Source organism: Jatropha curcas, chromosome 5, assembly GCF_041381405.1.
Source record: "Jatropha curcas cultivar XTBG-Jc1 chromosome 5, XTBG_Jcur_1.0, whole genome shotgun sequence".
In the NCBI taxonomy this organism is placed as follows: domain Eukaryota; kingdom Viridiplantae; phylum Streptophyta; class Magnoliopsida; order Malpighiales; family Euphorbiaceae; genus Jatropha; species Jatropha curcas.
Window position 1 is genome coordinate 30,087,281 of NC_143155.1, and position 23,577 is coordinate 30,110,857.

General features: G+C 35.6%; 6 protein-coding genes across 11 annotated transcripts; 4 read left to right on the forward strand and 2 right to left on the reverse strand.

The window, feature by feature from the left end:
• Positions 1-79: 79 nt before the first annotated feature.
• LOC105643184 (malate dehydrogenase, cytoplasmic) lies at positions 80-2,729 on the reverse strand. 4 transcript variants are annotated; one of them, XM_012228257.4, is made up of 8 exons: positions 2,578-2,729; positions 2,420-2,492; positions 1,646-1,804; positions 1,372-1,547; positions 976-1,253; positions 660-795; positions 430-541; positions 80-304 (listed from the first exon to the last, which is right to left on the reverse strand). In XM_012228257.4, exons 2-8 carry the CDS (start codon positions 2,460-2,462, stop codon positions 210-212), a joined length of 999 nt encoding a protein of 332 aa, XP_012083647.1. In that variant the 5' UTR covers positions 2,463-2,492; positions 2,578-2,729; the 3' UTR covers positions 80-209. The 4 variants fall into 4 exon arrangements, with proteins under 4 accessions (XP_012083647.1, XP_037497455.1, XP_037497449.1 ...); XM_037641527.2 differs by lacking the exon at positions 2,578-2,729 and adding an exon at positions 1,943-1,995 and having other exon boundaries at positions 2,420-2,497; XM_037641521.2 differs by lacking the exon at positions 2,578-2,729 and having other exon boundaries at positions 2,420-2,571.
• Positions 2,730-3,799: 1,070 nt separating this feature from the next.
• On the forward strand, positions 3,800-8,016 carry LOC105643185 (3-hydroxyisobutyryl-CoA hydrolase-like protein 1, mitochondrial). 3 transcript variants are annotated; one of them, XM_012228258.4, is made up of 14 exons: positions 3,800-4,130; positions 4,228-4,308; positions 4,392-4,460; positions 4,601-4,664; positions 4,812-4,891; positions 5,080-5,163; positions 5,510-5,594; positions 6,039-6,124; positions 6,214-6,335; positions 6,538-6,598; positions 7,083-7,181; positions 7,267-7,368; positions 7,449-7,490; positions 7,719-8,016. In XM_012228258.4, the coding sequence occupies exons 1-14, from the start codon at positions 3,990-3,992 to the stop codon at positions 7,836-7,838; spliced, it is 1,236 nt and encodes a 411-aa protein (XP_012083648.1). In that variant the 5' UTR covers positions 3,800-3,989; the 3' UTR covers positions 7,839-8,016. The 3 variants fall into 3 exon arrangements, with proteins under 3 accessions (XP_012083648.1, XP_012083650.1, XP_089577931.1); XM_012228260.4 differs by having other exon boundaries at positions 4,079-4,138; XM_089721805.1 differs by lacking the exon at positions 3,800-4,130 and having other exon boundaries at positions 4,228-4,240.
• A 659-nt stretch (positions 8,017-8,675) lies between these two features.
• Positions 8,676-9,547, forward strand: LOC105643186 (non-specific lipid-transfer protein A). Its single transcript, XM_012228262.4, has 2 exons — positions 8,676-9,280; positions 9,395-9,547. The coding sequence occupies exons 1-2, from the start codon at positions 8,940-8,942 to the stop codon at positions 9,402-9,404; spliced, it is 351 nt and encodes a 116-aa protein (XP_012083652.1). The 5' UTR covers positions 8,676-8,939; the 3' UTR covers positions 9,405-9,547.
• Positions 9,548-11,408: 1,861 nt separating this feature from the next.
• LOC105643187 (non-specific lipid-transfer protein A) lies at positions 11,409-12,129 on the forward strand. Its single transcript, XM_012228263.3, has 2 exons — positions 11,409-11,826; positions 11,950-12,129. The coding sequence occupies exons 1-2, from the start codon at positions 11,486-11,488 to the stop codon at positions 11,957-11,959; spliced, it is 351 nt and encodes a 116-aa protein (XP_012083653.2). The 5' UTR covers positions 11,409-11,485; the 3' UTR covers positions 11,960-12,129.
• Positions 12,130-12,692: 563 nt separating this feature from the next.
• LOC105643189 (uncharacterized) lies at positions 12,693-14,894 on the reverse strand. Its single transcript, XM_012228266.4, has 4 exons — positions 14,724-14,894; positions 14,078-14,196; positions 13,691-13,981; positions 12,693-13,386 (listed from the first exon to the last, which is right to left on the reverse strand). The coding sequence occupies exons 2-4, from the start codon at positions 14,183-14,185 to the stop codon at positions 12,817-12,819; spliced, it is 969 nt and encodes a 322-aa protein (XP_012083656.1). The 5' UTR covers positions 14,186-14,196; positions 14,724-14,894; the 3' UTR covers positions 12,693-12,816.
• A 1,079-nt stretch (positions 14,895-15,973) lies between these two features.
• LOC105643188 (plasma membrane ATPase 1) lies at positions 15,974-23,076 on the forward strand. Its single transcript, XM_037641631.2, has 22 exons — positions 15,974-16,168; positions 16,816-16,929; positions 17,345-17,464; positions 17,559-17,657; positions 17,892-18,029; positions 18,136-18,270; positions 18,459-18,638; positions 18,801-19,007; positions 19,145-19,264; positions 19,521-19,640; positions 19,937-20,059; positions 20,144-20,248; positions 20,332-20,476; positions 20,785-20,949; positions 21,039-21,277; positions 21,377-21,409; positions 21,504-21,585; positions 21,687-21,847; positions 22,020-22,235; positions 22,324-22,506; positions 22,590-22,768; positions 22,871-23,076. The coding sequence occupies exons 2-22, from the start codon at positions 16,876-16,878 to the stop codon at positions 22,965-22,967; spliced, it is 2,901 nt and encodes a 966-aa protein (XP_037497559.1). The 5' UTR covers positions 15,974-16,168; positions 16,816-16,875; the 3' UTR covers positions 22,968-23,076.
• The last annotated feature ends 501 nt before the right edge of the window (positions 23,077-23,577 follow it).

A 23,577-nucleotide genomic window follows, 5' to 3' on the forward strand; every position in this document is an offset into this window, starting at 1 on the left:
ATGGTAGAATGGTAATCAGCTAATCGCCATCAGTAACGAACATTGACTGTAAACATATCCGGGAAAAGAAAACAGCAACTTCAATGAAAACTGAAATTTATTAACTATCTAAAATTACAAAAGAAACGTGTTGCCTCTTAATTTCTGTTATTGTTCTTGGATGTTTTGAGTTTCTTTCATTATTCTCCAAAGATAAAATGAGAACATTTTCAATTGAGACATGAATAGGCCAAGGATTTTTCTTCCGTTAGCTCTTTCGCTGTTGCATCCATTTTCGCCCTTGAAAACTCATCAATCTTTAGCCCTGCATTTGTAACAATCAGAGAATAGTGCACTAAAATTTAGCCCCATCAACCAATATGGCAAAATAGTAACGAAAAAATACAAATACATGAAAAAGTAATTTATACACAAATAAGAAGGACTTACCCTGCACAATAGACCAATTTCCTTTCTCGCATGTAACAGGAAAAGAATAAATAAGACCAGGTTGAATCCCATAAGATCCATCAGAATACACTCCCATAGATACCCATGTTCCCTGAAAGCAAGAAGCAGGAGAGAAAAAAAAAAAAAAACAAAATCTCACTATGTTACAAGTTTTGCCGCATTAAATAATGTTCTTTTAGAAAATTAAAAAAAAAAAAAAAAAAATTAACCTTAGGTGTCCCAAGAACCCAATCTCGTATATGATCACAAGCAGCACCTGCAGCAGATAATGCACTTGACATCTTTCGAGCTTTGATGATGGCTGCACCTCGTTGCTGAACAGTGGTGATGAATTCAGTGTTCAACCTGCATTTGGTGACATGTTAGTAGAGTGTACTAAAATTTATAGTATACAACCAGATAACATGCATCTCGAAGAATATTCTGGTTCCTATGCAAGGCAAGGCATTACGCTTCTAAAAACATTTCATCAATACAACAATCTTGAATTTCTTGAAACTTAGAATAAGAGAAGAATATCTCTACCATTGATCATCAGCAACAAGTTCTCTGACAGGCTTCTCTCTGCCGCTGGTTGTGACAGTTGCATGATTGACATCAGGATACTGAGTTGATGAATGATTTCCCCATATGATGACATTCTTCACATCACTAACAGGAACATCTAGCCTCTCAGAGATTTGGCCTAATGCTCTGTTATGATCAAGTCGTGTAAGACATGTAATGTTTTTCTCTGGGATTGAAGGTGCAAACTCTTTCAAGATGAGTGCATTGGTATTTGCTGGATTTGCCACCACTAGCACCTGCATAACAAATAAATGAAAATTGCAAACATCAACATGACATGAGAGAGCAACAAGGTCTCAGAAGCCCCATTAGGTGCATTGGTGCCAGATAAATTTAGTTCAGAGGATTATGCACCTTGCAATCTGCAGCAGCATGCTTCTCCAATGCTGAAGCCTGAGCCTTGTAAATAGATACATTTTTAGACATCACATCCTTTCTCTCCATACCTTCTTTTCGTGGAAACCCACCAACCATAACCGCAACATTGACTCCCATGCATGCTTCAACAACATCAGTAGTAGCAATAACTCCTGTCCAACAGGACAAAGGACAAAATTTTCAGAATTAACCTAAAAATAGAAAATTGTAAAATCTACCTTCAAATAATTCAGGCATTTATAAAGTTTACCTTTTAGCAGAGGAAAGGCTGCATCTATCATTTCCATTTTCACCCCGTTCAAGGCCTCAGCTGCAGGTTCAATATCAAGCATGTGCAGAATTACAGGTTGATCAGGGCCTAGCATGACTCCTCTAGCAATCATTGGAACAATAGCATAGCCTATTTGCCCTGTAGAACAAGAAATTAAATTAAAAGTTACAGGTTCATACTCTCCTTTGCTAAAAACTAAAGGTGAATATCCATAGAAAAATTCAGAATTTTATCCAAAATATACGAAAACGTCACTTATAATTTTTCTAAGCTTGCCTGCAGCGCCAGTTACCAGAACTCTCACAGGTTCCTTTTCTACATTTAGGAAGCTGCACATATATCTAATCATCTTGAAAGAAAGAGTAATAACAAACAACAGAACCAAAAATTTCTGAAGCAATACAATATAATCAAAATCCAAATCCATCTCTAACAAACAGATAGATAGTAGAAATGGATACTGTTTAAATCAACAATGCGATGCATTCTTCCAAAAAAAGACTGTAGATATATGTAGTACCAACGAAAGAAAGCATCTAGGCAAACACCTCCATGACAAGGCAAAAAGATACCAAAACAAAACCCATACCCAAATCGAAAAATATAAAAGATCTCTACTTTCTGAAGTAAAGAACCTATTCTCTGCATGGGCATACAATTTTTTTGTATGGTGAACATATTTATGGGAATATTATTATGTTCCAAAAAATTTTTCGAGAAACAAATATATACGAAGAGTAAAAAGAAGAGTACCAGCAGCGCCAGTGACCAAAACTCTAAGGGGGGCGTTTGCCATTGCAGATAGAAAGTCTGTGTTTTGTTGAATCTGAGAGAGAAAAGAGAGATGGTGATAAAAAAAGGAGAGACTGGCTAATTATATAGATGGAAGTGATTGAGATGAGGAAGCGGACCAAGAGTGACGAAAATCGAGGATATAGATAACCGTGACAGTGATGATGAGACGCCCTGCTTTACAGTTACAACAGGACGTGTGTCACCATTAAACCATTTCAACTCAAACTTGCCTTTCCATGTATGAAATCTCCATGCTTCTTGGTCCTTATTTGGGTTTTATGCAATAAATGGAACTTTGTTTTTCGCTTTTTTTTTTTTTTTTTTCTTTTTTTGGTACAGAATAAATTACAAGTGCAGATTTTGTTGCGATGTCAAATGTCACTTTATTAAGTATTCCACCTCATTATTGATTTTTTACACTTTATTAAGTACTGAATATTCAATTTAAATATTAACGTGTTTTTGACAGTACTTGTTTATATTATCAATTTTTGTTACATAATTATTTTTTATCATTATATTTGGATACAATAAAGAAAATAAAATAAATTTATTTTTCTTTATTTAACATAAAGTTTCAGAAAAAAAAATATTATTATTATTAAATCGACAATTATATATTTTTCCTGATTTTTACATTTTATTAAGCACTGGATATCTAATTTAAATATAATATTAAGATGTTGTTGGTAGTACTTTTCCATTTTTGTTTTTTTAACATTGTGTTTGAATATAATAAAATAAATAAATTTATTGTTTGATGACAAAATTTCAGAGAAAAATATACTATTATCAGAAATCCACAATCATATGCTTTCCCACTGATTTTTTTTTTCCTTTTTTCTTTATTCCTCCTAATAAAGTTCGAGCCATTAAAATATGCTTCTTTTTCACATTTACTTAGGTAAGTTATTAAGCCACTAACTGTAAATTAGCAAATAAGGCTCCTTCAATCGAAATTATTAAATCAAATTAATAATTATTAGCAAAATTCGATCAAATCAAAACCAGTTAAACTCGGTTTAATTAATTAATTAATTTATTTATTCTTATTTTTTTAAGATTTTTAAGAATTGCATCAACCTTTTGTTCCAATTTTTATCTATACAAATCATAATCAAATAAAATAATTTAAAAATAAAAAAAAATTATCAATTGGATTTAGTAACGATTGATGGGTGTTGGAACTTGGGCCTTGACAGGGGTAGGGGGAAGTGGCTGTTAGGGAGGGAACGGCATCCATGAATTAGGTCGAGTTACATCCATGTTCAAAATAGCCCAATATTCTGGTCAAGGATAAGTGTGATCCTGTAGTCAAACTATGCGGAATTTAGTAACTATCAGTGAGCACTGTGGGTGAGCTGTAATTTCTCATTACTTCTCCATTTTCCTTGTGCATATCCCATTCCGATCAGACGAGAGCAAACTAACAGTCTATGCTCTGCCGGAGATTGGGAGAGGGATAGAGGTGATACCTAAATTTTGAGCAGAAAATTCGATACCCTAAACAAAAGCGTAGGAAGCAGTAATGCAGAGATTGAAGGCAGCAGCAGCCTTCATCATAAGGCGAAGTAGAGCTCGGAGTGGTGGCTCTCTTCCTTTTAACCACTACAGAACCGTCTCTTCTCCTCCAAGCAATAACCCAATCGATGACAATCTCGAGAACCAGGTCGTTATGTTAGTATCCACACCCGATTTAATTAACTCGTAGTTCTGTGTTCAATTTCTTTAATTAACATTTTGATGATTATTGCTGCCCGAGGCAGGTATTAGTCGAAGGTAAAGCTTATTCCAGAACCGCCATTCTCAATAGACCTTCTGCTCTCAATGCTCTTAATACTAATATGGTGCACTTCTGCCTTTATTTATTTATTTTGTAATTATACGAGTATTTCTCATCTAATTGTGTGTATTTGCATAACAATCTTAGGGTGCTAGATTGCTAAAATTGTATACATCTTGGGAGGATAATCCGGATATTGGTTTTGTGGCGATGAAGGTAATATTCCAATCCAATTTTCACTCAGTGGCTTATTTTTTTTTTTTTTTTTAATTTAAATTTAATTATTATTATTTTTCATTGAAATCAGTTTCAATTTCCAGTAAGGAATACTTAGAAGTTATTTTCAATCTGTGAAGGGTAGTGGCAGGGCATTTTGTGCAGGTGGAGACATTGTTGCTCTTTATCACTTGATAAACCAAGGTAAAGAGATAAGACTACTGTCCCTCTGAAGACCCTGTATAACAACATTTGAGCCAATTCTACTATTACATTATTATTTTAAATGGTTATATAATTTATTGATCACCGTAAGGTATTCCAGTAAAGTGTTTGCTACGATACATGCAGGGAGATTGGAAGATTGTAAGGAATTTTTTCGGACACTGTATACTTTCATATACATACTAGGTACTTATTTGAAGCCACATGTGAGTATTCATAATTCTCAGGTCACTAGCCACTTCTGCAAATCACTAGATTTTTTTCCTTGTTTTGCGGAAATTTTGAGACAATATGAAAAATTGTATCTTTGTATGTTGGGAAAAACTACAACTCATTCTGGTAGCACAGTTCTTTTGTTAATTTTTTGAGTGGTGCATTAATTATCTCCCTGTAGGTGGCTATTTTGGATGGAATTACCATGGGTGGTGGTGGTGGAGTTTCAATACCTGGAACATTCCGTGTTGCAACTGATAAAACTGTATGAAATATAAAAATGATGCACCTATTACTTTTTACTTGTTCATAATCATTGATTTATCAAAATTATTCAGAAAATCTTGGTATTCTTTTTGCTCTCATGTTTGAAAAATATCAGAAAATCTTCATCACATGACTTGTGTATCTTGCGTTTTATGTGCAAGTTTTGAAAAGTTAAGGCTTGTTTAAGACCATAAGTGAATATTATTGATCCTTCATTTCCTATTTCTTGTGATTTACCAGTGGAAACTATTCTAAATACTTAATCTGCTTTAGTTTCTCTGTTATGAATTATAGTTTATTTAAGCTTGTGATTAATAATGCATCTTGTCCTAACATTTTGCCAGGTCTTTGCTACCCCTGAAACTCTTATTGGATTCCATCCTGATGCTGGTGCATCTTTCTACCTCTCTCATCTACCTGGTCGCTTAGGTATTCTTGCATAATCATATTTCTTTTCTTTTCCCTGTAATTTTTTTCCCCTGAATCATCTTATGGCAATTGGCAGCATAATGTTTATCCTTTCCAGAACAATAAAATGGAGTATAAATTAATGATATGTCCCACCTTCTCCCATCCCCCTCCCCGTCCTCCTTAATTTTCATTCAGTTGATTTGGCAATTTTCTCTTAAAAGAGTGCCTGATGGCTTTTGCTGTTACCTTGAGGATACTGCATAAATGACTCACTCTGATGAAAATTTCTCTTTGGAGTTAGGTCTGAAGTCTTAATATTTCTTGAATTTGCTTAGTGCAATGATTCCTGGTTCTCCATATATGGAATTCATTTTTTGCTGCAAGGTGTGAGTGTCTTTCTATGCCCAATGGGTAAAGTGGTGGTTGGAATGATTCTGATATGAAGTTAATTCCTGTTTGCAGGGGAATACTTGGCTCTAACTTCAGAAACCCTCAGTGGAGCTGAAATGGTTGCCTGTGGCCTGGCTACCCATTATTCATATAGTGAGGTAATGATATACTCTTTTCTACTTTTTCCTTGTTTTGGTTGTCTGTCATTGTTAACTTCAATCTGTCCTTTTTATTTTTCACCCCACAGAGGCTTCAGTTACTTGAGCAACAGCTTGGGGAACTGGTCACTGATGATCCTTCTGTTATTGAAGCTCATTTAGAAAAGTACAGCGACCTTGTCCATCCAGATAAGATGAGTGTAATTCACAGGTTTGTTTTACAATGTGAAAAAAACTGAGTTGCAGAAGTTGTAGTTCTAAGTTCTTCTTGAAAGCAAACAAATTTACTGTCATTCCATTTCATATTAAATACAGTGCAGTATTTAAAATAACGTGAAAATTTCCATAAAGCTTACTAAGTTTGTTGATATAGTGATCAAGTTAATTGATCCCATGTTGTATTATTTGTGTAGGATTGAAACTGTCGATAAATGTTTCAGCCATGACACAGTTGAAGAAATATTTGATGCTCTGGTAAGCATATATTTTCAGATTCATGCTTTTTGTTAGTTCAGGGCCACAGAATGAATCTTGCAAATATCACTAAGTTTTGATAAAGTTTTTAACAAGTAAACAAGGGAGTGAAAAGCAGTAAGAAAAGGGAAAAGGAGTGGAAATGAAGTATTTTTCACTGGAACAGGACTTCCATCAGGAGATTCCTGTTTGGGCGAGTTAGTTTACTCAACAGTTTGGCTATCTTGGGAAATTCTGTCATGAAAATATTGAGAGTATGTTGGTTATTGATAAAGTTTATCAAGGCCTTTACCATGTTAAAAATGAATTGTAAAATCTTGAATTCTTTAGCCAATTTCAACTATTTCAGCAGGATTTGTGAATTGTGGGACGGTCTTTTCAACTGTTATCTACTGATCCCGGAAATGCCTCCACCAGATTAGCGACTCTAATTGCTTCCTTAACATTATAAACATGCAATTTGCTGATTTACTATTTCTCTCAGGAAAGTGAGGCTTCTGGTACTAAAGATGCATTTTGCAATTCCACTCTAAGAAGACTCAAGGAAGCATCACCATTAAGCTTGAAGGTTTCCTTAAGATCTGTGAGTCCATTCCACTCATTTTTCTATGCTCTCTCTTTTGAAACTATTGCATCATGAACTGAACCACTGCTGTCTGTTGTTCCAGATACGTGAAGGTAGATTTCAAACACTCGACCAGTGCTTGGTCCGTGAATATCGAATGTCCTTGCAGGGAACATCCAAGCTTATATCTAGTGACTTTTGTGAGGTATTAGAACTTATTATTTGTTAGTAGAAAAATCATTAACAATCTTTATCAATATAGTTTGTTTTCTAATTCTTCTTCAGGGTGTTCGTGCACGGATGGTCGATAAGGACTTAGCACCGAAGGTAAGAGGTGTCGTTATCACTTTTCCCATTCAAGAAAATGGATATATGATGATAATATTATGAGATGGATTTCAGTGACCTTGATTGGAAATCATGCTTGATAATGAAATTAGGACGCTAGTGTTTTCTTGTAGATTTTCGAAATAATCAATCTTTAGATAAATTTGGCCTTAAAAACAAACATGTAATTTGAAGTAATTGTATTTCCATCTATACTGAAAAATGCAGTGGAATCCTCCAAGCTTGGAAGAAGTGTCGGAAGATATGGTGGAACATTATTTTTCTCCTCTCAGTGCAGTGGAGCCTGATCTAAAGCTTCCCACAGGAGAGAGAGAAGCGTTCAACTAGACATCACTAAAAAGTCAAAGTTAAATTTTATATTTTTGAAAATTACAGAATAGACCTATAACAAGCGGCTGATAGGAAATTAACTTACAGGGTAATTTAAACCTTTAATTGTTTCAGGTTCATGGAGTAGGTGTTTTCTGAAAGCATCATTTTAATAATATATTTTTGTGCTTGAGAATTGGCATTGATGTATTGATTTCTTGTTTATCCAATTGTTAATTTGCTGGCACAGCTTATAAAGCTAAATGTTATTATCTCGTTTGATGTTCCAACCAATGCATCGCCATCTCGCATTAGTAAACTCCGTAAGCCAATTTTCATTTTGGCTTAAAAGGGCTCAAGTTGCAAACAAAAATCCTCTCATTTAATAAATCTTTTGTAATTTGGAGTTTGGACTCTTTGAGTTAACTTTAACAAACAAATCTTAATTTCGAGAGATGGAGAGTTATTAAATCTTATATATTCGAATTTAGAACCTTAGTTTTACTTTCACTGTATCTACGGAGATACATTCTCGAGAGTTGAGATTTAACATGTCAAAGATAAAACATTTGTATATTGTGTATTATAAAATTAAAAAAAAATACAGCCTTAGAGCCATGTTTACTGGTAAAAACACAATAAAGAACACACCAAGGCCTTATTCAGTAAAATTAGTTGCTACAATTTGCTCCTTCAAATTTTGAGCACACTAATATAGATTGTACACCATCGAATACTCTAAATAATAAAGGCAGCTAAAATTTTTATTAAACGCTATCTTAGAAAATTGTTGCCGAAAATTGGCCCAAGATTGGTAAGATCCTCAAGCCTGTTAGGTGATAGAAAAATTGTCAAAAAAAGAAAGCTCATCCTCTTTGCAGTTAAAGGCAAGCCAGTGGCCTTTCAAAGTAGAGAAGAAACCAAAATAATGTAACCAATATTCTCGATTGTTATGCTCGTGCAGCAGTCCATGACCCACATGCTTACCTTTGTTACCTTTGAAGAGGCTATAAGTACCACTTTGATAAAGAATCCCACTCACACACAGAAATATATCGTACATACAAGCTCAATATCACAGTTAACTAAGCAGTTCACACACTCTAGCAAGGAGCAAAAATGAAGGGAGCAGTCACAGCAGTTCTGGTTGTTGTAGGTCTTGTTCAACTCATGGCAATGCCAGGAGAAGCTGTGGATTGTGGGCAAGTGAATTCGGCTTTGGCCTCTTGCATTCCCTTCCTGACTGGAGCAGACACTGCTCCATCAGCTGCATGTTGCGGTGGAGTCAAGAATTTGAAGGCGCTTGCTCCAACCACAGCCGATAGGCGAGCTGCCTGCGACTGCGTTAAGGCTGCTGCCTCTCACTATCCAAATATAAATGAAGATTCGGCCTCTTCACTCCCTAAAAAATGTGCGGTTGAAGTGAACATTCCCATCTCCAAAAACACAAACTGTCAGAAGTAAGTTTTCTAGTTGCTTGATTGGTTTTGACTATAATTAAGTTACTTTCTGACTAGAATCTGTAAGTAATGCTGGTTAAACTAATGATCATTTTCCCAAATTTTTTTGTCCAGCATCAACTAAAATGAAGGCATGTTGCAGTGAGAAATAAAGCTTCGAGAGTCTCCGATGTTGGCATCTCCTTAATTTCTGTATACTTTATATCTAAACAAAATTGTTACGAGTCCTTCAATGATTTAAATAAAAACTCATTTCATTAAAAGATACTCTTATTCTTATGGTACATGTGAAAAAACAAGAACAGAACAATCAGAATAATTCAATATATACCTCTGAAAGAATTGTATTGATTGTGGGAATAATTACGATAAAGGCAAATTAGCTATCTTTCATGAATCACTTCCAAGAAAAAATTAAATTGTTCAAGGCCTAATAACATAACTTTCTGAGGCAAACTTGATAAGAGGAATATGATTAAGAGAAGCTAGAAATCCAGCAACTCTGCAATAAGATAACCACTGGCATTAAAGAGATTCAGCTGGGATATTTCACAAACAGTTTTACATTTACGCATTTAACCATGATCAATGTTATCAATTGCAAAAGAAATTTCCAAAACAAGTTGTGAAAGCAAAACGACGAGGGAAACAATTTTGAGTGGAGTGGAGACCAGACACGATTAATGAACTATGCAACTTTCCTGAAACAAAAGTGCAAAGAAATGCAGAAGTTTAATGTAGAAACCTACCGAAGATGATTGGCAGCAGTATTGAATGCTATATCTCACATGCACGCGCTGCAATCATGGACAATGCGGTAGTGTTTGAACCAGAGCCCCAACTTTGTTTGGGTTTCCATTTTTCATTTCATAGTTTCTCCAATGCGTATAAATCCATATCATCGTATTCCAGACAACTATATTCCTTTGAGGAATCTCGTCGAACAGTTAATGAGCCCGAAAGGTCGAAACGCATTTTATATACATACCTACCAGATAGAACCGCTGATTCCAAACATTCAGTTAGCATGATTTCTTGAGTTCATTACTATCTTGATTTCTCGGTTAGTGTCCTGCTTTGCAATCTACCCTAACTCTGGTTTGCAAACCCTTAATCCATATGCTTTTAGCTTCCACAAGAACGACGATACAAATCTACCACCACTAAAAAAACCAGTTCCTTCGGCTTTTTCAAGAATTCCTCATCATTTTTAGATTCTGTAACAACCACAGGAAATCTTAATCTTTTTCACCTTCTTCAGATAATTCTTCATTTTTTTTCTTTTTCATCTCGTCGTCGGACGACCGCCGGTGTTCCAGAAACGACACCGCACGATTATGTGAGTACATTTTATGCGTCTCGTCAAACATTACACTCTTGTAAACGAGACTTCTGTTCTTAACCATCCATCCTGTCGCTCTGCCAATGCGAATGATTGAAAAACGACGCCGCACTACTATTATCTTTCAGGTGCCCTCCCAAAACCCTGTGGGGGTAATCATCTTACACTAAACAGTAACCAAGAATATCGTAAAATTAATTATTTTAATAGTTATTATTTGTTAAAAATTTTTTACATGCGTCCGATGCATAGATAATCTTATACACTAATCCAAGCAAATAAAGGTTTTTTTTTTTTTTTAAATGTTACTACTTTTTTTTTTTTTCCCAATATATATGGTTAGAAATATCTTCGTCTAAATGAATATACTGTTTATAATTTACTTTAATAAATTTTTTTGGTTTTTGTTTTTGAGCTACAAACTTTTTCTTTTAGTTTTTTTTTACAAACTTTTTCCCAATGGAATAGTTGATTAAGATTAATGGAAGTTTCACTATACTGATAAATATGTAAAGCCCTGGAAAGGATAGCTGCAGTTGCGTTTCGGTTTTGGCATGACAATAGGAAGAGTTATTGACGTAAGAAAGATCCACAGGAACCTCTTAGGAGATTGAAAAATTATCCAGAACCTCATCCTCTTTACTGTTAAAGATGAACAAAGTGATACTTCAAATAAGAGAAGAAGCCAAAATCATGTAACCAATATTCTAATGTTCTACATCAGTCCATGACCCACATGTATTAGCTTTCTTATCTCTGAAGAGGCTATAAATACCACATTTCAGCCTCTGCCTTCACTCATCAGACTCAAATAACTAACAGATATACAAGCTCAAGGTTAAGCACTCGTGATACTAGCAAAAATGAAGGGAGCAATCATAACAATTCTGATTGTTGTAGCTTTTGTTCAACTAATGGCAATGCCAGGAGAGGCTGTGGATTGTGGGCAAGTGAATTCGGCTTTAGCCCCTTGCATTCCCTTCCTGACTGGAGCAGACACCGCTCCATCAGCTGCATGTTGTGGTGGAGTCAAGAATTTGAAGGCACTTGCTCCAACCACAGCCGACAGGCGAGCTGCCTGCGACTGTGCTAAGGCTGCTGCCTCTCACTATCCAAATATAAATGAAGATTCTGCCTCTTCTCTCCCTAAAAAATGTGGGGTTGAAGTGAACATTCCCATCTCCAAAAACATCAACTGTCAGAAGTAAGTTTTTTATTTCCTGCTTGCTCCATTTTTGGTTTTCACTATAGTTAAGTTGCTTTCTAACATGATCCATAAGTAATACTAGTTAAATTAATTTTCATTTTCCCGATTTTCTTTGCTCAGCATCAACTAAAATGAAGCAGTGCAGTGGTGACACAGAGAAATAAAGCTTTTGGAGCCTTGGGCTTCAACATCTTTTTGTTATTAATTATATCTAAATAAATGGTGTCCGTGAACCCTGCTTGTTCACCTTTCTATACTGAGGTTCTTGTAATGATAAAAGAAAACGTACATTTGCTATGACCTACTCTGAACTCTCCTTCCTTTTCAGTTTGTGTTTGCATGCGAAACAGCAGAGATGCAAGAAATAATATCATTTATATATGAATTTCTGTGTTTATTATGATAAGCAAAAATGTGGAATTCATTTATGTTTGGAAGAAATTTAAAGTTTAATTCTATATGTGATATAAAAAGAGAAAAATAAAATAAGAAAGAAAATGAAAATGAGAGAGAGAGAGAGAGAGAGAGAGAGAGAGAGAGCAACCGAGAGAAGCGAGAAAGGAGAGAGAATGAAAATATGGAAATTTTGTCCCAAGTTTTGTGGAATTTATATGAAATTCCACTAATTTTGGTGAAATTTTATCTGAAATTCCACTAAATTTGGTGAAATTTGATTTAATTATGTCCAATTCTATAAAATCAAATTTATGGAATTGAAATGAACTTTTAATCTACCAAATACTCAAAATTATGAATTCAATTGAATTCTTTAGCTGATGCTGCGGTACATGATACCTCTAAATAATTCAATTAAGGTGATAATTTATGCTTCAGTATTACATTGATTCAAAGAAAATGAAAAATAAAAAAAAGTAATCACTTCAGTTAGAAGTACTGAATAAAGCAAACAGTATATCATTATCTTTTCCATCAAAATTTATAGATACAGCTATGAGAGTGTCAATTAAAATATGCACAGTTAACTGGTCAACTAACATCCATACTTTGAATTATTTCAAAGTGCATTTGCAAATCTGGAGGCCTATCAGCGAAATAAAACTTTTCACACACCTTTAGTTTCCCTCCGCTCCTTCTAGCTTCAGACTGAAGTAGATGAACTAACTTGTCTTTTTCATTACGTATCAAAACTCGCCTGCTATCACACCATTGCCTGGGTGTTCCATGAAGGACGAAACGGATTCCTGGAGCTCCTTGCGTGAGACGTTTTGAGATTCTCTCAATCACATTATGGTCAGTGATATATGCACCAGCCGAGTTTAAACCCACATCCACATAATGGATCTCTGTAATGCTGTTTAGAAGACTTTCTTTACTGCGTGGTATGATTTGAATGTCTTCTTGGGAACATTTCCTGTTCATATGCTGCTCTTTTGAATTTAATTTTACTTCTGAAACACTCAACTCAGCTACTAGCTGGTTAAGCACAATGCCACCCTTGCTGAATCCAAGGATGTATGTTTTGGGCTCGTAAAAAGAAGCTGATGATGCACTCGCAGAAATTGGATCTTTCTCTTTTGTTGAAATGACCTTTTTTGCCTGCCATATTGAAAAATTTACAATATGAAGTAGTAGCTCAACGTTAATGGTAATTTGGAGTTTCGATCAGCCTCGGTTTCTCTCGGTTCTTGTAAATAAATGACTTGCGAAAGCAACCAAAATGTTTGACAGGTAAATCCATTAAGTGCAAACACAATATGGATTTCCCTAGTAAGAATTCAATACCTCAAAAAGATTTGTATTGATATTGAGAATAATTTACATGTACACCAATCTTTCATGAACCACTTTGAAGCAAACATGTTGAACATCATAGTATTTAAGTTATCGACTGGTAACATACCTCTCTAATGCAATTTGATAAGAGTGAGATGGTTGAAGTAGAAGCTGGGAATCCAGCTGGGCTATAGGATTTTGGTTCCCCCCAACAATTCACAGATGGAATGAAATCTTTATAAACAGCAAAAGGGCCATTGAAACTTGAAGCTTCAATAACCCAAGCATTAACAGAACCACCAAATTTAGAGACCAAAATTTCGGCTATTTTCTGCAGATCAGATAGTCTCTCAATCACCGGATTCTCGGTCCCTTCAACTCTATCTCCAGAAAAGAAGATGGCATTTGCTGAGGGTACCTATATACATTTCATGGTGTTTCAGAATTTCCTAATAAATTATTGCAGACAATAAAAGCATTACTTTTGACAATTGAAGGAAAAAGAACAACTTACTGTTAGTGATTTAGAACTAGGCGAGAGGCAGAGAGATACAGCAACTCTGCAGTAACTTCTGCTGGTTGGGTCCACTGGAACCTTTAGAATACCTTTCCAACAGTCCATCAGCGACTTTACTGTAATAACAGAAAACAAGGTGAATTGCAGTTAGTATGTGATTGAAAAAAACATGATAAAAATACTAAATTTAAGAAAACAAAAAACACTCGTGTTTTCGCAGGTAGAATTAGAACATCTGGACCTTTAGTCCCCAGAATTGATAACCAAAAAACATTTTCATGTTTTTGCTATTAATAGAATTCCAGTTGATCAAAGGATTCACGATACCGCAAATATGAATATCTTTTTCAGAAAATTTACCACAGAGTTAAGGTTAAGTATACAGATATTTAGACCCGAATTCCATTGTACAGATGTGAATGGAATCGAATAGATTCAGCTGGAATTTTTCACAAACAGCTAACGTACACTAATGCATTTTAAACCATGATCACCGTCTCCCATAACAGTCAGAAAATTCTAAACACCATTAAAAAAGGAAGACATGTATTATATTGTCAGCCATGTCTAGTCGAAACCAGACGTTATTATGGAAACATGAACACTGTCGCGACAGAAAGTATAGAGAGAAGCAGAGCTGTACCGAGAGTAAGGAATCGCTATGCGAGAGTAACGCGAAAAGGATTCAGATTCTACAACTTGGTCCAGATCTAGATGTGGGCTTAAAATCAATCATTATGCGAAGACAAGATTTTACTCCTTAAATTGTACCTCTTTTTCTTTTTTCTTTTTTTTTTTTTTTTCAGTTCAAAAGAAAAATATTGTACTTTTTTAATTTTATAGTCCTTGAACTTCAATTTGAATAATAATCTCGTTCCTCACCAAATTAAAAAATAAATCATCCTAAACGACGGGGCGTCTGCTGACTTGTGTATGTAAAATCAACGTACTGTCGTTCTGTAATTGGAATACGATTAGCTTGGTAGTCGGACGTGCTCAACAGAACCTGGTTATTGGCCCAATAGTTCATTATCTTGACCAAAATGTTTTGAAAGGACAAAACCAACTGACCCAATCCAAAAAGAAGAAACCAAAGCCCAGGGTTTGAAATTTCTCCTCCTCTTTCTTCTTCATCTTCAACTGTAAAAAATTGGCCTTGTCATTGTGTTTGAAAACTTTAAATTGTCGTGTGCTAGTGTTGTTATGCCTGATGCAGGCTATTTAAAATTAAAAATTATTATAAATTAATAGAAAATTGTATATGTATGTTTGTTTTAGGTTTGGCTGTCGTGATGGGTAGAGCATCTAACACCAGTGGCACACCCTGGAGAAGCATATCCCTAATTTTAAAATTGGGGAAAGCCGTACGAAGGCTGTCCTCTGGGATAATTAAAGCGTCAAAAACATAGGAAAATCTTGGACCTGGAACAAGCCGTTGCCTCTGATTTTAGTATCTTTCCAAATTGAAGAAGACGGTTTTTATAAAAATGATAACGTTAATGGAGAGAATAATTTTTCAGTTGGACTACATCAGTAATAATAGTAATAACACAAGAACATCGTCCGATTTCGTTCGAGTCTGGTCTTCCATGAATTATCAATCTTCACCATCATCTGTTAATAATCTATAATTGAACCCCAGAAGGTTATTTAATTTTGGCTGATGATATAATTATTAAGGAGGGTAAATCGCAAACTTAGGGAACATAAGGATAATCAGATAATCAGCGCAAGTTCAGGTCAAAATTATGTATTTTATATATATATATATATATATATATATATTCTTAAAGGTTTGTGATTTTTGGAAAGCATAGTACGGAAGTAGACGACGTGACGTGAACTTAAAGAAACAAGCATTTCTATGATATGGCGGCAAAAGCTCACTGGCATTTAAAATTTTGAACTTTTCTTTGTAACGGTTATTACTTATTAGCTGATGATGGCCGGCGGACCTTCACAAGCGAACATGGCCGTCTTATTGCAAAATGGAGCTTTTATATTCATCGAACATGCCCCTACATTTCTTCGCCCACATCTGTGCCCATTTGTCTCTTCTCTGTTGCTTGTTGGCTAGGATCTGTCTAGGTTTTTCTCCTATCAGCACTTTATTATTTGGCTGCTTATCTGCTACTTTGCCCTCTTCAAATTGATTTTGATGGGTCACTCCTTGTTTGTTTATATATATATATATATAAATATATATGTGTGTGTGTATGTACTTTCTCTGGTGTCGATCTAGGATCAAAGCTTATCTCTTCTTGAACCTCGAGAATTTTTTTCAAGAATTTTGTCAAACAGTGTGCCGGCAGGGGCTAATTGCTAAGATCTTCTTTATGTTGAAGAATTTTGATTGTTAGTCTTCCGTCAAATATATGTCGTTATTTATTAAATCAAGGCTGTAATTAATGTCCTTCAATGTGATTGAATTTGCTTTATTTTAATAGCTATTGAATGAGTTGAAACTGAAAACTTTCTTGTTTGCAAATTCTTTTCCCCCTTTCTTTGGGGCGTTGTGTTTAATACCATCACTATTCTATTATCTTTACACCTGTTCTAGTTTCAACTGCGGCTTTTTCTGTTTTTGGTCACTGAATGAAAGGGGAGGTCAAAAAAAAATTCATACACATTTATGGATTAAAATTTATAAATTAATAATAATCAGCAAGAATAAAATCAGTGGATGTAATTTTTAGTGAATTTGGTGGCTTGACATGAAGTGCTTGGTAATGCAGAATTTCTTGCGAATACCAGCATCTTGCAGAGTGGACAGTCAAAGCTGAAAGATATCTACGATGGTTGATGAGTCAGTTGCTCTTGATGCTGTCATCAAGGAAGCAGTTGATCTGGTATGTGCATAACAGCATGGTTTGTTTGTTTACCATCTGAAGAATCTTCCCTTAAGGATTGTTTTTTGTTAATATTAAATTGTATTCTTCAATATAAGGCATCTATCTGTGAAATTCTTAAATTCTTTCATACATGATTAAAATTCTTCTGTTTGTCAAAATTGTCTAAATTCTTCTTTCTGGCGAAATTGTCCTTTTTTTTTTTCTTTTTCCTTTGCCTTGCTTCTGAATATTTATCCTGTATTGACAAATGATTAACGGAATAATAATGTTCTTATTTTTTTTTAATAACTAAACTTTCTTAGAAAAATAAAGAAGAAAAGGAAAAATAAGGTAGAAGATGTTTTTTGAACATTCTGTTCCGGATGACTTATGCTTAATGCCTATTTGCTGAATTTCAAAATGGCTCGTGCAGGAGAATATACCCCTTGAAGAAGTTTTTGACCATCTTAAATGTACAAAAAATGGTTTGAGCTCTGATGCAGTTCAAGAGCGGTTGGATTTGTTTGGACACAACAAACTTGAAGAGAAAAAGGTTTGGAAGGAAATGTCAATTATACTCCATTTTGATTTTCTTTAATGCCTTTTATATTTCATGTCTTGATTCATTAATTCCCTTTCCTCCACAGGAAAGTAAAATTCTAAAGTTCTTGGGCTTTATGTGGAATCCTCTATCATGGGTCATGGAAGCAGCAGCTATCATGGCCATTGCTCTTGCACATGGAGGGGTAAGTCTATATCCCAACTCTTTTTATCTCTTTGCAGGATCAGCTTATTAAGTGTTTTTGTTGATGGGATATTGCGCTTGAATGAGATCTTTGATTTAGATTTTGTGCTGGTTAAGTTATGGTTCAAGATGAAATGATTTAATAAAGTTTCGGAACTAGCCAACTTCTACAAGGGGCAATTTTGCTAGTGTTGGATGAGTGATGGAATGCTGCTGATACCAACTCATTTTGCAGGGCAAGAGTCCAGACTATCATGATTTTGTTGGTATAGTAATCTTACTTGTGATCAATTCCACCATCAGTTTCATTGAGGAAAACAATGCTGGCAATGCAGCTGCTGCCCTTATGGCTCGGTTGGCTCCCAAAGCCAAGGTCTGTTAAAGCTTCTCCTATTTCATATGTGAACTTTTCATCTGGCTTCCTGAGGCATTAAATCTCAACTCCTACTTAGTTTTGACTTTCTAGCTACTCTTACCAGGTCCTAAGAGATGGAAAGTGGAGTGAGGAAGATGCTTCAGTGTTGGTGCCTGGGGACATTATTAGTATCAAACTTGGTGACATCATTCCTGCTGATGCACGTCTTCTTGAAGGAGATCCTTTAAAGATTGATCAGGTTATCATTTTCTGCAAATAGCATGAGCTTATTTGTTCACAATATCTGTTTCGGGTTAAATATTGTGTTGTGATTTTTTTTGTTTATAACTTAACATGGATATTGCTCTGAAATGAAATGCAAAAGGTTGTCTACCATTTGCAAACGTTATACCTTTCTGGATTTGACAATATGGTTGTCACTTGCAGTCTGCACTTACTGGAGAATCACTTCCAGTAACCAAGAATCCTGGTGATGGAGTTTACTCGGGTTCAACGTGTAAGCAGGGTGAAATTGAAGCAGTGGTCATTGCAACTGGTGTTCACACATTTTTTGGGAAGGCAGCTCATCTGGTTGAAAACACTTCGCATGTTGGGCATTTCCAGAAGGTCTTCTTTGTTTCTCCACCTATGATAATAAGGCTGAAAGAGATGAAAATCTTTGTGTCATGCATTACTTATAAGAATGTCATGACTAAGCTTAGTGTTGTGTGAAAATGAAATTATTGTGATGTAACTTCATTACTAATTAAATTTATTTGATGGTTCCAGGTTTTAACATCAATTGGAAACTTCTGCATTTGCTCAATTGCACTTGGTATGCTTGTTGAAATCATTGTGATATATGGGATTCAAGAGAGGGGATACCGTGTTGGTATTGATAACCTACTCGTCCTATTGATTGGTGGGATCCCGATAGCTATGCCAACTGTTCTCTCTGTTACGATGGCCATTGGCTCACATCGCTTGTCTCAGCAGGTTTGTGGACTGTCGGCTTTAGCCTTGATTGGCTTGACTAAGAAGATGATCTTGGAATGTGGAAATTAAATAGTCAATAAATAAAATGTGCACTATAGGGAAAATTATTCAGATAAACAGTCTTCTGTCTTCTGTAGGGCGCAATTACAAAGAGAATGACTGCCATTGAGGAAATGGCTGGAATGGATGTGCTTTGCAGTGACAAAACGGGCACATTGACACTTAACAAGCTCACCGTGGACAAAAATATGATTGAGGTTCTTCTTTTGATATTCTGATTTTCAGTTTGCATAGCATAGTATCACAATACAATAAACATAGATTCACTGAAGGAACCAACACCTTCAGAATCACAGTCACAAGCTTCCTTCTACAAAAGTACAAGTTACTAATATTTTTTTTTTTGCGTTTGCTTCTTTCATCTAAATGTTTTCTTTTTTCAATAACAATATTATGGATTGCTATTCGTTTCTCAGTTTGACAAAACCTAAGGAATTATCCCCTTTTCTTCAGGTTTTCGCCAAAGGAGTTGACAAGGATATGGTTGTGCTCATGGCTGCAAGAGCCTCAAGGTTGGAGAATCAGGATGCTATTGATGCTGCAATTGTTTCAATGTTGGCAGACCCTAAGGAGGTATCTGATTAATTGCTTGTCCCTGTGGATACTACTAGAAATGTTTTGCATGTCTTCAAATGTCAATATCAATATGTTAGTTTGTTCTTTTCATGAGACTGCAATTTCCTAGAATTTTAGAGTTAAGTTTTTTCATGCTAAAATTGTTGAAAAGATTCTTTTCACCACGTATATGTCCTGAAATCTACTGCTTGTAGTTTCTGCAACAATATATTTGAAGCTTTTGATTGGCTGAATGTATTTTCTCCTCGGACCTCCAAGTTATCTTAATAATTTATTCTGTACTTCTTCTAAAGGCTCGAGCTGGAATTAAAGAAGTTCACTTCCTTCCATTTAATCCAACTGACAAAAGGACTGCACTTACATACATAGATGCTGCTGGTAAAATGCATAGAGTCAGTAAAGGTGCTCCCGAGCAGGTATTATCATCAAGCATTAAGATTAGAAAAGCAACCAGTTGATAATAGAGGGTAATTTTAGCTTTTTGCCTGCACTCCATTTAGATTCTCAATCTGGCACATAATAAATCAGAAATACAGAACAAGGTACATGCAATAATCGACAAATTTGCAGAACGTGGACTTAGATCTCTTGCCGTTGCCCAGCAGGTGACTAATGAACTCTTCACCGTCTAATATATGCATATTTTTCTCTATGCATTTTTCGAACAATACAGTTTCATCTTCTGCAGGAAGTACCTGCTGGCACCAAAGAAAGTCCAGGTGGCCCCTGGGAATTTGTTGGGCTTCTTCCTCTATTTGACCCTCCTCGCAATGATAGTGCTGAAACAATCAGAAGAGCTCTGGATCTTGGTGTTAGTGTTAAAATGATTACAGGTATGTTCCATCACTATTGTCCCCTTCAATTTGAAATTTTTTTTTCTCCAAACCTCTATTTTCTATAAGGTTCTATCTGTTTGTTTTGTGGGTTTTATATACTATTCAAGATCAAGAAATTGTTTTGTCTATCAGTTTATGGAAGACCATAGGTTTAACTTGTCACCATCAGTGTCTACAAGCAATTCCCATGTAGCTTCCCAAGACCCAAAACTTCAAAAATCATGAGGAATTTTTAGAGAATGAAATGGTACGTCCTGTGCATTTCGTACTGTGTGGCTGATCCACTCTGATTAAAATCTATGCAGGCGACCAACTTGCAATTGCCAAGGAAACTGGAAGGAGGCTTGGAATGGGCACAAATATGTACCCATCTTCATCTCTTCTTGGTGATGGCAAGAACAGCACAACTGCATCACTTCCAATTGATGAGCTCATTGAGAAAGCCGATGGCTTTGCTGGAGTCTTCCCTGGTAATCCCTAGTTCTATTTTTGTTTCACAATGAAAACTATGTAAGTGTCAATTAGCTATCTGATTCTAATCCCATATTCTCATCTGCAGAACATAAATATGAGATTGTAAGGAGACTGCAAGCTAAAAAGCATATTTGTGGAATGACTGGTGATGGTGTTAATGATGCACCTGCACTGAAGAAAGCTGACATAGGAATTGCTGTGGCGGATTCCACAGATGCTGCCAGAAGTGCCTCTGACATAGTTCTAACAGAACCAGGGCTGAGTGTAATCATTAGTGCAGTGTTAACAAGTCGTGCAATCTTCCAGAGAATGAAAAATTACACGGTAATAATATGCTAGCTAAAATATCCAGAGTATGATCAAGTTATCACCGAAAGCTTCAGCTATCTTAATAGAAATCTGATGTTAATTTTTGTTTTCCAGATATATGCAGTGTCAATCACTATCCGTATTGTGGTAAGTTTCCCTTGTTCAATGAAATTTTTTATGAACCGGTATAAAATGCAAAATACCATCAGTATTTCCTCATTTTATTTTGTTTTTGTAACAGCTTGGTTTTATGTTGCTGACTGTCTTCTGGAAATTTGACTTCCCTCCTTTTATGGTTCTTGTCATCGCCATTCTTAATGATGGTTGGCTTTTAAGTTTCTCTACCTCCTGTTATTTAAGTAGTATTTTACCTGTGTTATGTTTTTGTTTGTCTTGCTCATTATTTTGACCTACTATTTGGCAGGTACTATCATGACTATATCCAAAGACAGGGTCAGGCCTTCTCCCCTTCCTGACAGTTGGAAGCTAAGTGAAATTTTTGCAACTGGTATTGTCCTTGGCGGTTACCTTGCTCTAATGACGGTCATATTCTTCTGGGCAGCATATGAAACTAACTTCTTTCCGGTAATTCCCTTCTTTTATTTCCTAACACCCAACTAATATATTTTCATTTAATTCCATAAATTGTTTGAAATTTGAATGAGAATATAAAGTTTAAACAGCATACAGCTTCCATAAATAATTTTTGTAAGATATTAACTTAACATGCATTGGATTATAATTTCTCTCTTTGCAGAAACATTTCAAGGTGAGGAGCTTCAACCAGCATCATCATTTTAACATGTCAGACGAAACAATTGCCAATGAGCTTGAAGAACAGTTAGCATCTGCTGTATATCTTCAAGTTAGTACCATTAGCCAGGCCTTGATATTCGTGACACGGTCCAGGAGCTGGTCATTTAGAGAACGTCCTGGCCTTCTACTGTTTAATGCCTTTATAGTTGCTCAACTGGTAATGAATCCTATAAATCTTATCGTTCAAAGCATTGAATTATTTTGTACATACTAAATCTGAACCTTTTAAATGGTAATGAATTCAGATTGCAACTGTGATCTCGGCCATTGCAACATGGAAATTTGCTGGAATCAGAAGTATTGGTTGGGGGTGGACAGGTGTGATTTGGCTGTACAATATGCTGACCTACCTCCTCCTTGATCCTATCAAATTTGCTGTGCGCTATGCACTGAGTGGAAAAGCCTGGGATCTAGTGGTAGAGCAAAGGGTAAGTGAAAATTCTAACCATTCTAACAACCTGACTAAAATCAATTTCAACTACTTACTACAATCTAAAATTTTTATTACCAGACTGCTTTCACCAACAAAAAGAACTTTGGTAAAGAAGCTCGAGAAGCAGCATGGGCAGCAGAACAGCGAACGCTTCATGGCCTCCGGTCTGCTGAGAGAAAATTGTTTTCTGAGAGAAACACTTTTGGGGACATTAGTATCATGGCAGAAGAAGCTAAAAAGCGTGCAGAGATTGCAAGGTCAGTCCTCCTTGTATTTTTTCCTTATCACATCAGATAAAAATAAAATCTTTTGGTCTCCATTATCAACCTGACATTTTTCCATTTTTGACTGTGCTTCAGGATGAGGGAGCTTCACACACTGAAAGGAAAGGTGGAGTCATTTGCCAAGTTAAGAGGCTTGGACATTGACGCCATTAACCAGCACTACACCGTCTAAATATTTTTGCTCAAATCACTCTTTAATCAATGTTAATTGTCAACTTATAAATGGGTATTATGTAAAAGCTTCACAATTAGAAATTATTTACAATAATATTGATTCCCCATGTTGGTTTAGAAGAGCAGAAAATTAAGGAAGAGAAGGAAATTCTGCAGAAAAAGAAAAAGCTGCAGATTTTGTGAGTGTGAAGAAACAATTAATTTCTTATTAATTCCATTACAGCATAATGTAAACATTTATAGTAGAGCTAGTCTAAAGTTTGTTCACCAACCTTCCATAAGTCAAGGAAGGTTGTTCACCAAATCTACCTAAAAGCAAGGTAGTTCACCTACCTCTTGACTTCAACAAAATACAACAAAATCTAAATGACTTTAACAAAATACCTCCAAAAATTGTCAACAACACTTGCATCAATAGCTGTAGCTGGAACTTTAACACCCCAGATAGAGACAGACAGGCCGTTAACAGAATTGATATCGTTTTTCACTTCAAAGTCATTCCCTTTCCCTGTAAAAACCTTGCAACCTTTTTGTGTCGGTGTATGTGTTTTTGATCGTTGAACAACGGAAAACTAGACCGGCGTTCTAGAATTGGGTGACGGATCGTG

What these genes read in the sequence shown, in the direction of transcription:
- LOC105643184 (XM_020682653.3), bottom strand. Translation starts at nt 2,093, where the DNA reads ATGGATTTGGATTTTGATTATATTGTATTGCTTCAGAAATTTTTGGTT. An exon ending in AGCCTTTCCTCTGCTAAAAG is followed by an intron (nt 1,548 to 1,645) that starts GTAAACTTTATA and finishes CCTGTTGGACAG; the next exon opens with GAGTTATTGCTACTACTGAT. An exon ending in CTTGTTGCTGATGATCAATG is followed by an intron (nt 796 to 975) that starts GTAGAGATATTC and finishes CACCAAATGCAG; the next exon opens with GTTGAACACTGAATTCATCA.
- LOC105643185 (XM_012228258.4), top strand. Translation starts at nt 3,990, where the DNA reads ATGCAGAGATTGAAGGCAGCAGCAGCCTTCATCATAAGGCGAAGTAGA. An exon ending in TTGGTTTTGTGGCGATGAAG is followed by an intron (nt 4,461 to 4,600) that starts GTAATATTCCAA and finishes CAATCTGTGAAG; the next exon opens with GGTAGTGGCAGGGCATTTTG. An exon ending in AAGAAATATTTGATGCTCTG is followed by an intron (nt 6,599 to 7,082) that starts GTAAGCATATAT and finishes TATTTCTCTCAG; the next exon opens with GAAAGTGAGGCTTCTGGTAC.
- LOC105643186 (XM_012228262.4), top strand. Translation starts at nt 8,940, where the DNA reads ATGAAGGGAGCAGTCACAGCAGTTCTGGTTGTTGTAGGTCTTGTTCAA.
- LOC105643187 (XM_012228263.3), top strand. Translation starts at nt 11,486, where the DNA reads ATGAAGGGAGCAATCATAACAATTCTGATTGTTGTAGCTTTTGTTCAA.
- LOC105643189 (XM_012228266.4), bottom strand. Translation starts at nt 14,185, where the DNA reads ATGGACTGTTGGAAAGGTATTCTAAAGGTTCCAGTGGACCCAACCAGC. An exon ending in CTAGTTCTAAATCACTAACA is followed by an intron (nt 13,982 to 14,077) that starts GTAAGTTGTTCT and finishes AAATGTATATAG; the next exon opens with GTACCCTCAGCAAATGCCAT. An exon ending in TATCAAATTGCATTAGAGAG is followed by an intron (nt 13,387 to 13,690) that starts GTATGTTACCAG and finishes TCAATATGGCAG; the next exon opens with GCAAAAAAGGTCATTTCAAC.
- LOC105643188 (XM_037641631.2), top strand. Translation starts at nt 16,876, where the DNA reads ATGGTTGATGAGTCAGTTGCTCTTGATGCTGTCATCAAGGAAGCAGTT. An exon ending in ACAAACTTGAAGAGAAAAAG is followed by an intron (nt 17,465 to 17,558) that starts GTTTGGAAGGAA and finishes TTTCCTCCACAG; the next exon opens with GAAAGTAAAATTCTAAAGTT. An exon ending in GGTTGGCTCCCAAAGCCAAG is followed by an intron (nt 18,030 to 18,135) that starts GTCTGTTAAAGC and finishes TACTCTTACCAG; the next exon opens with GTCCTAAGAGATGGAAAGTG.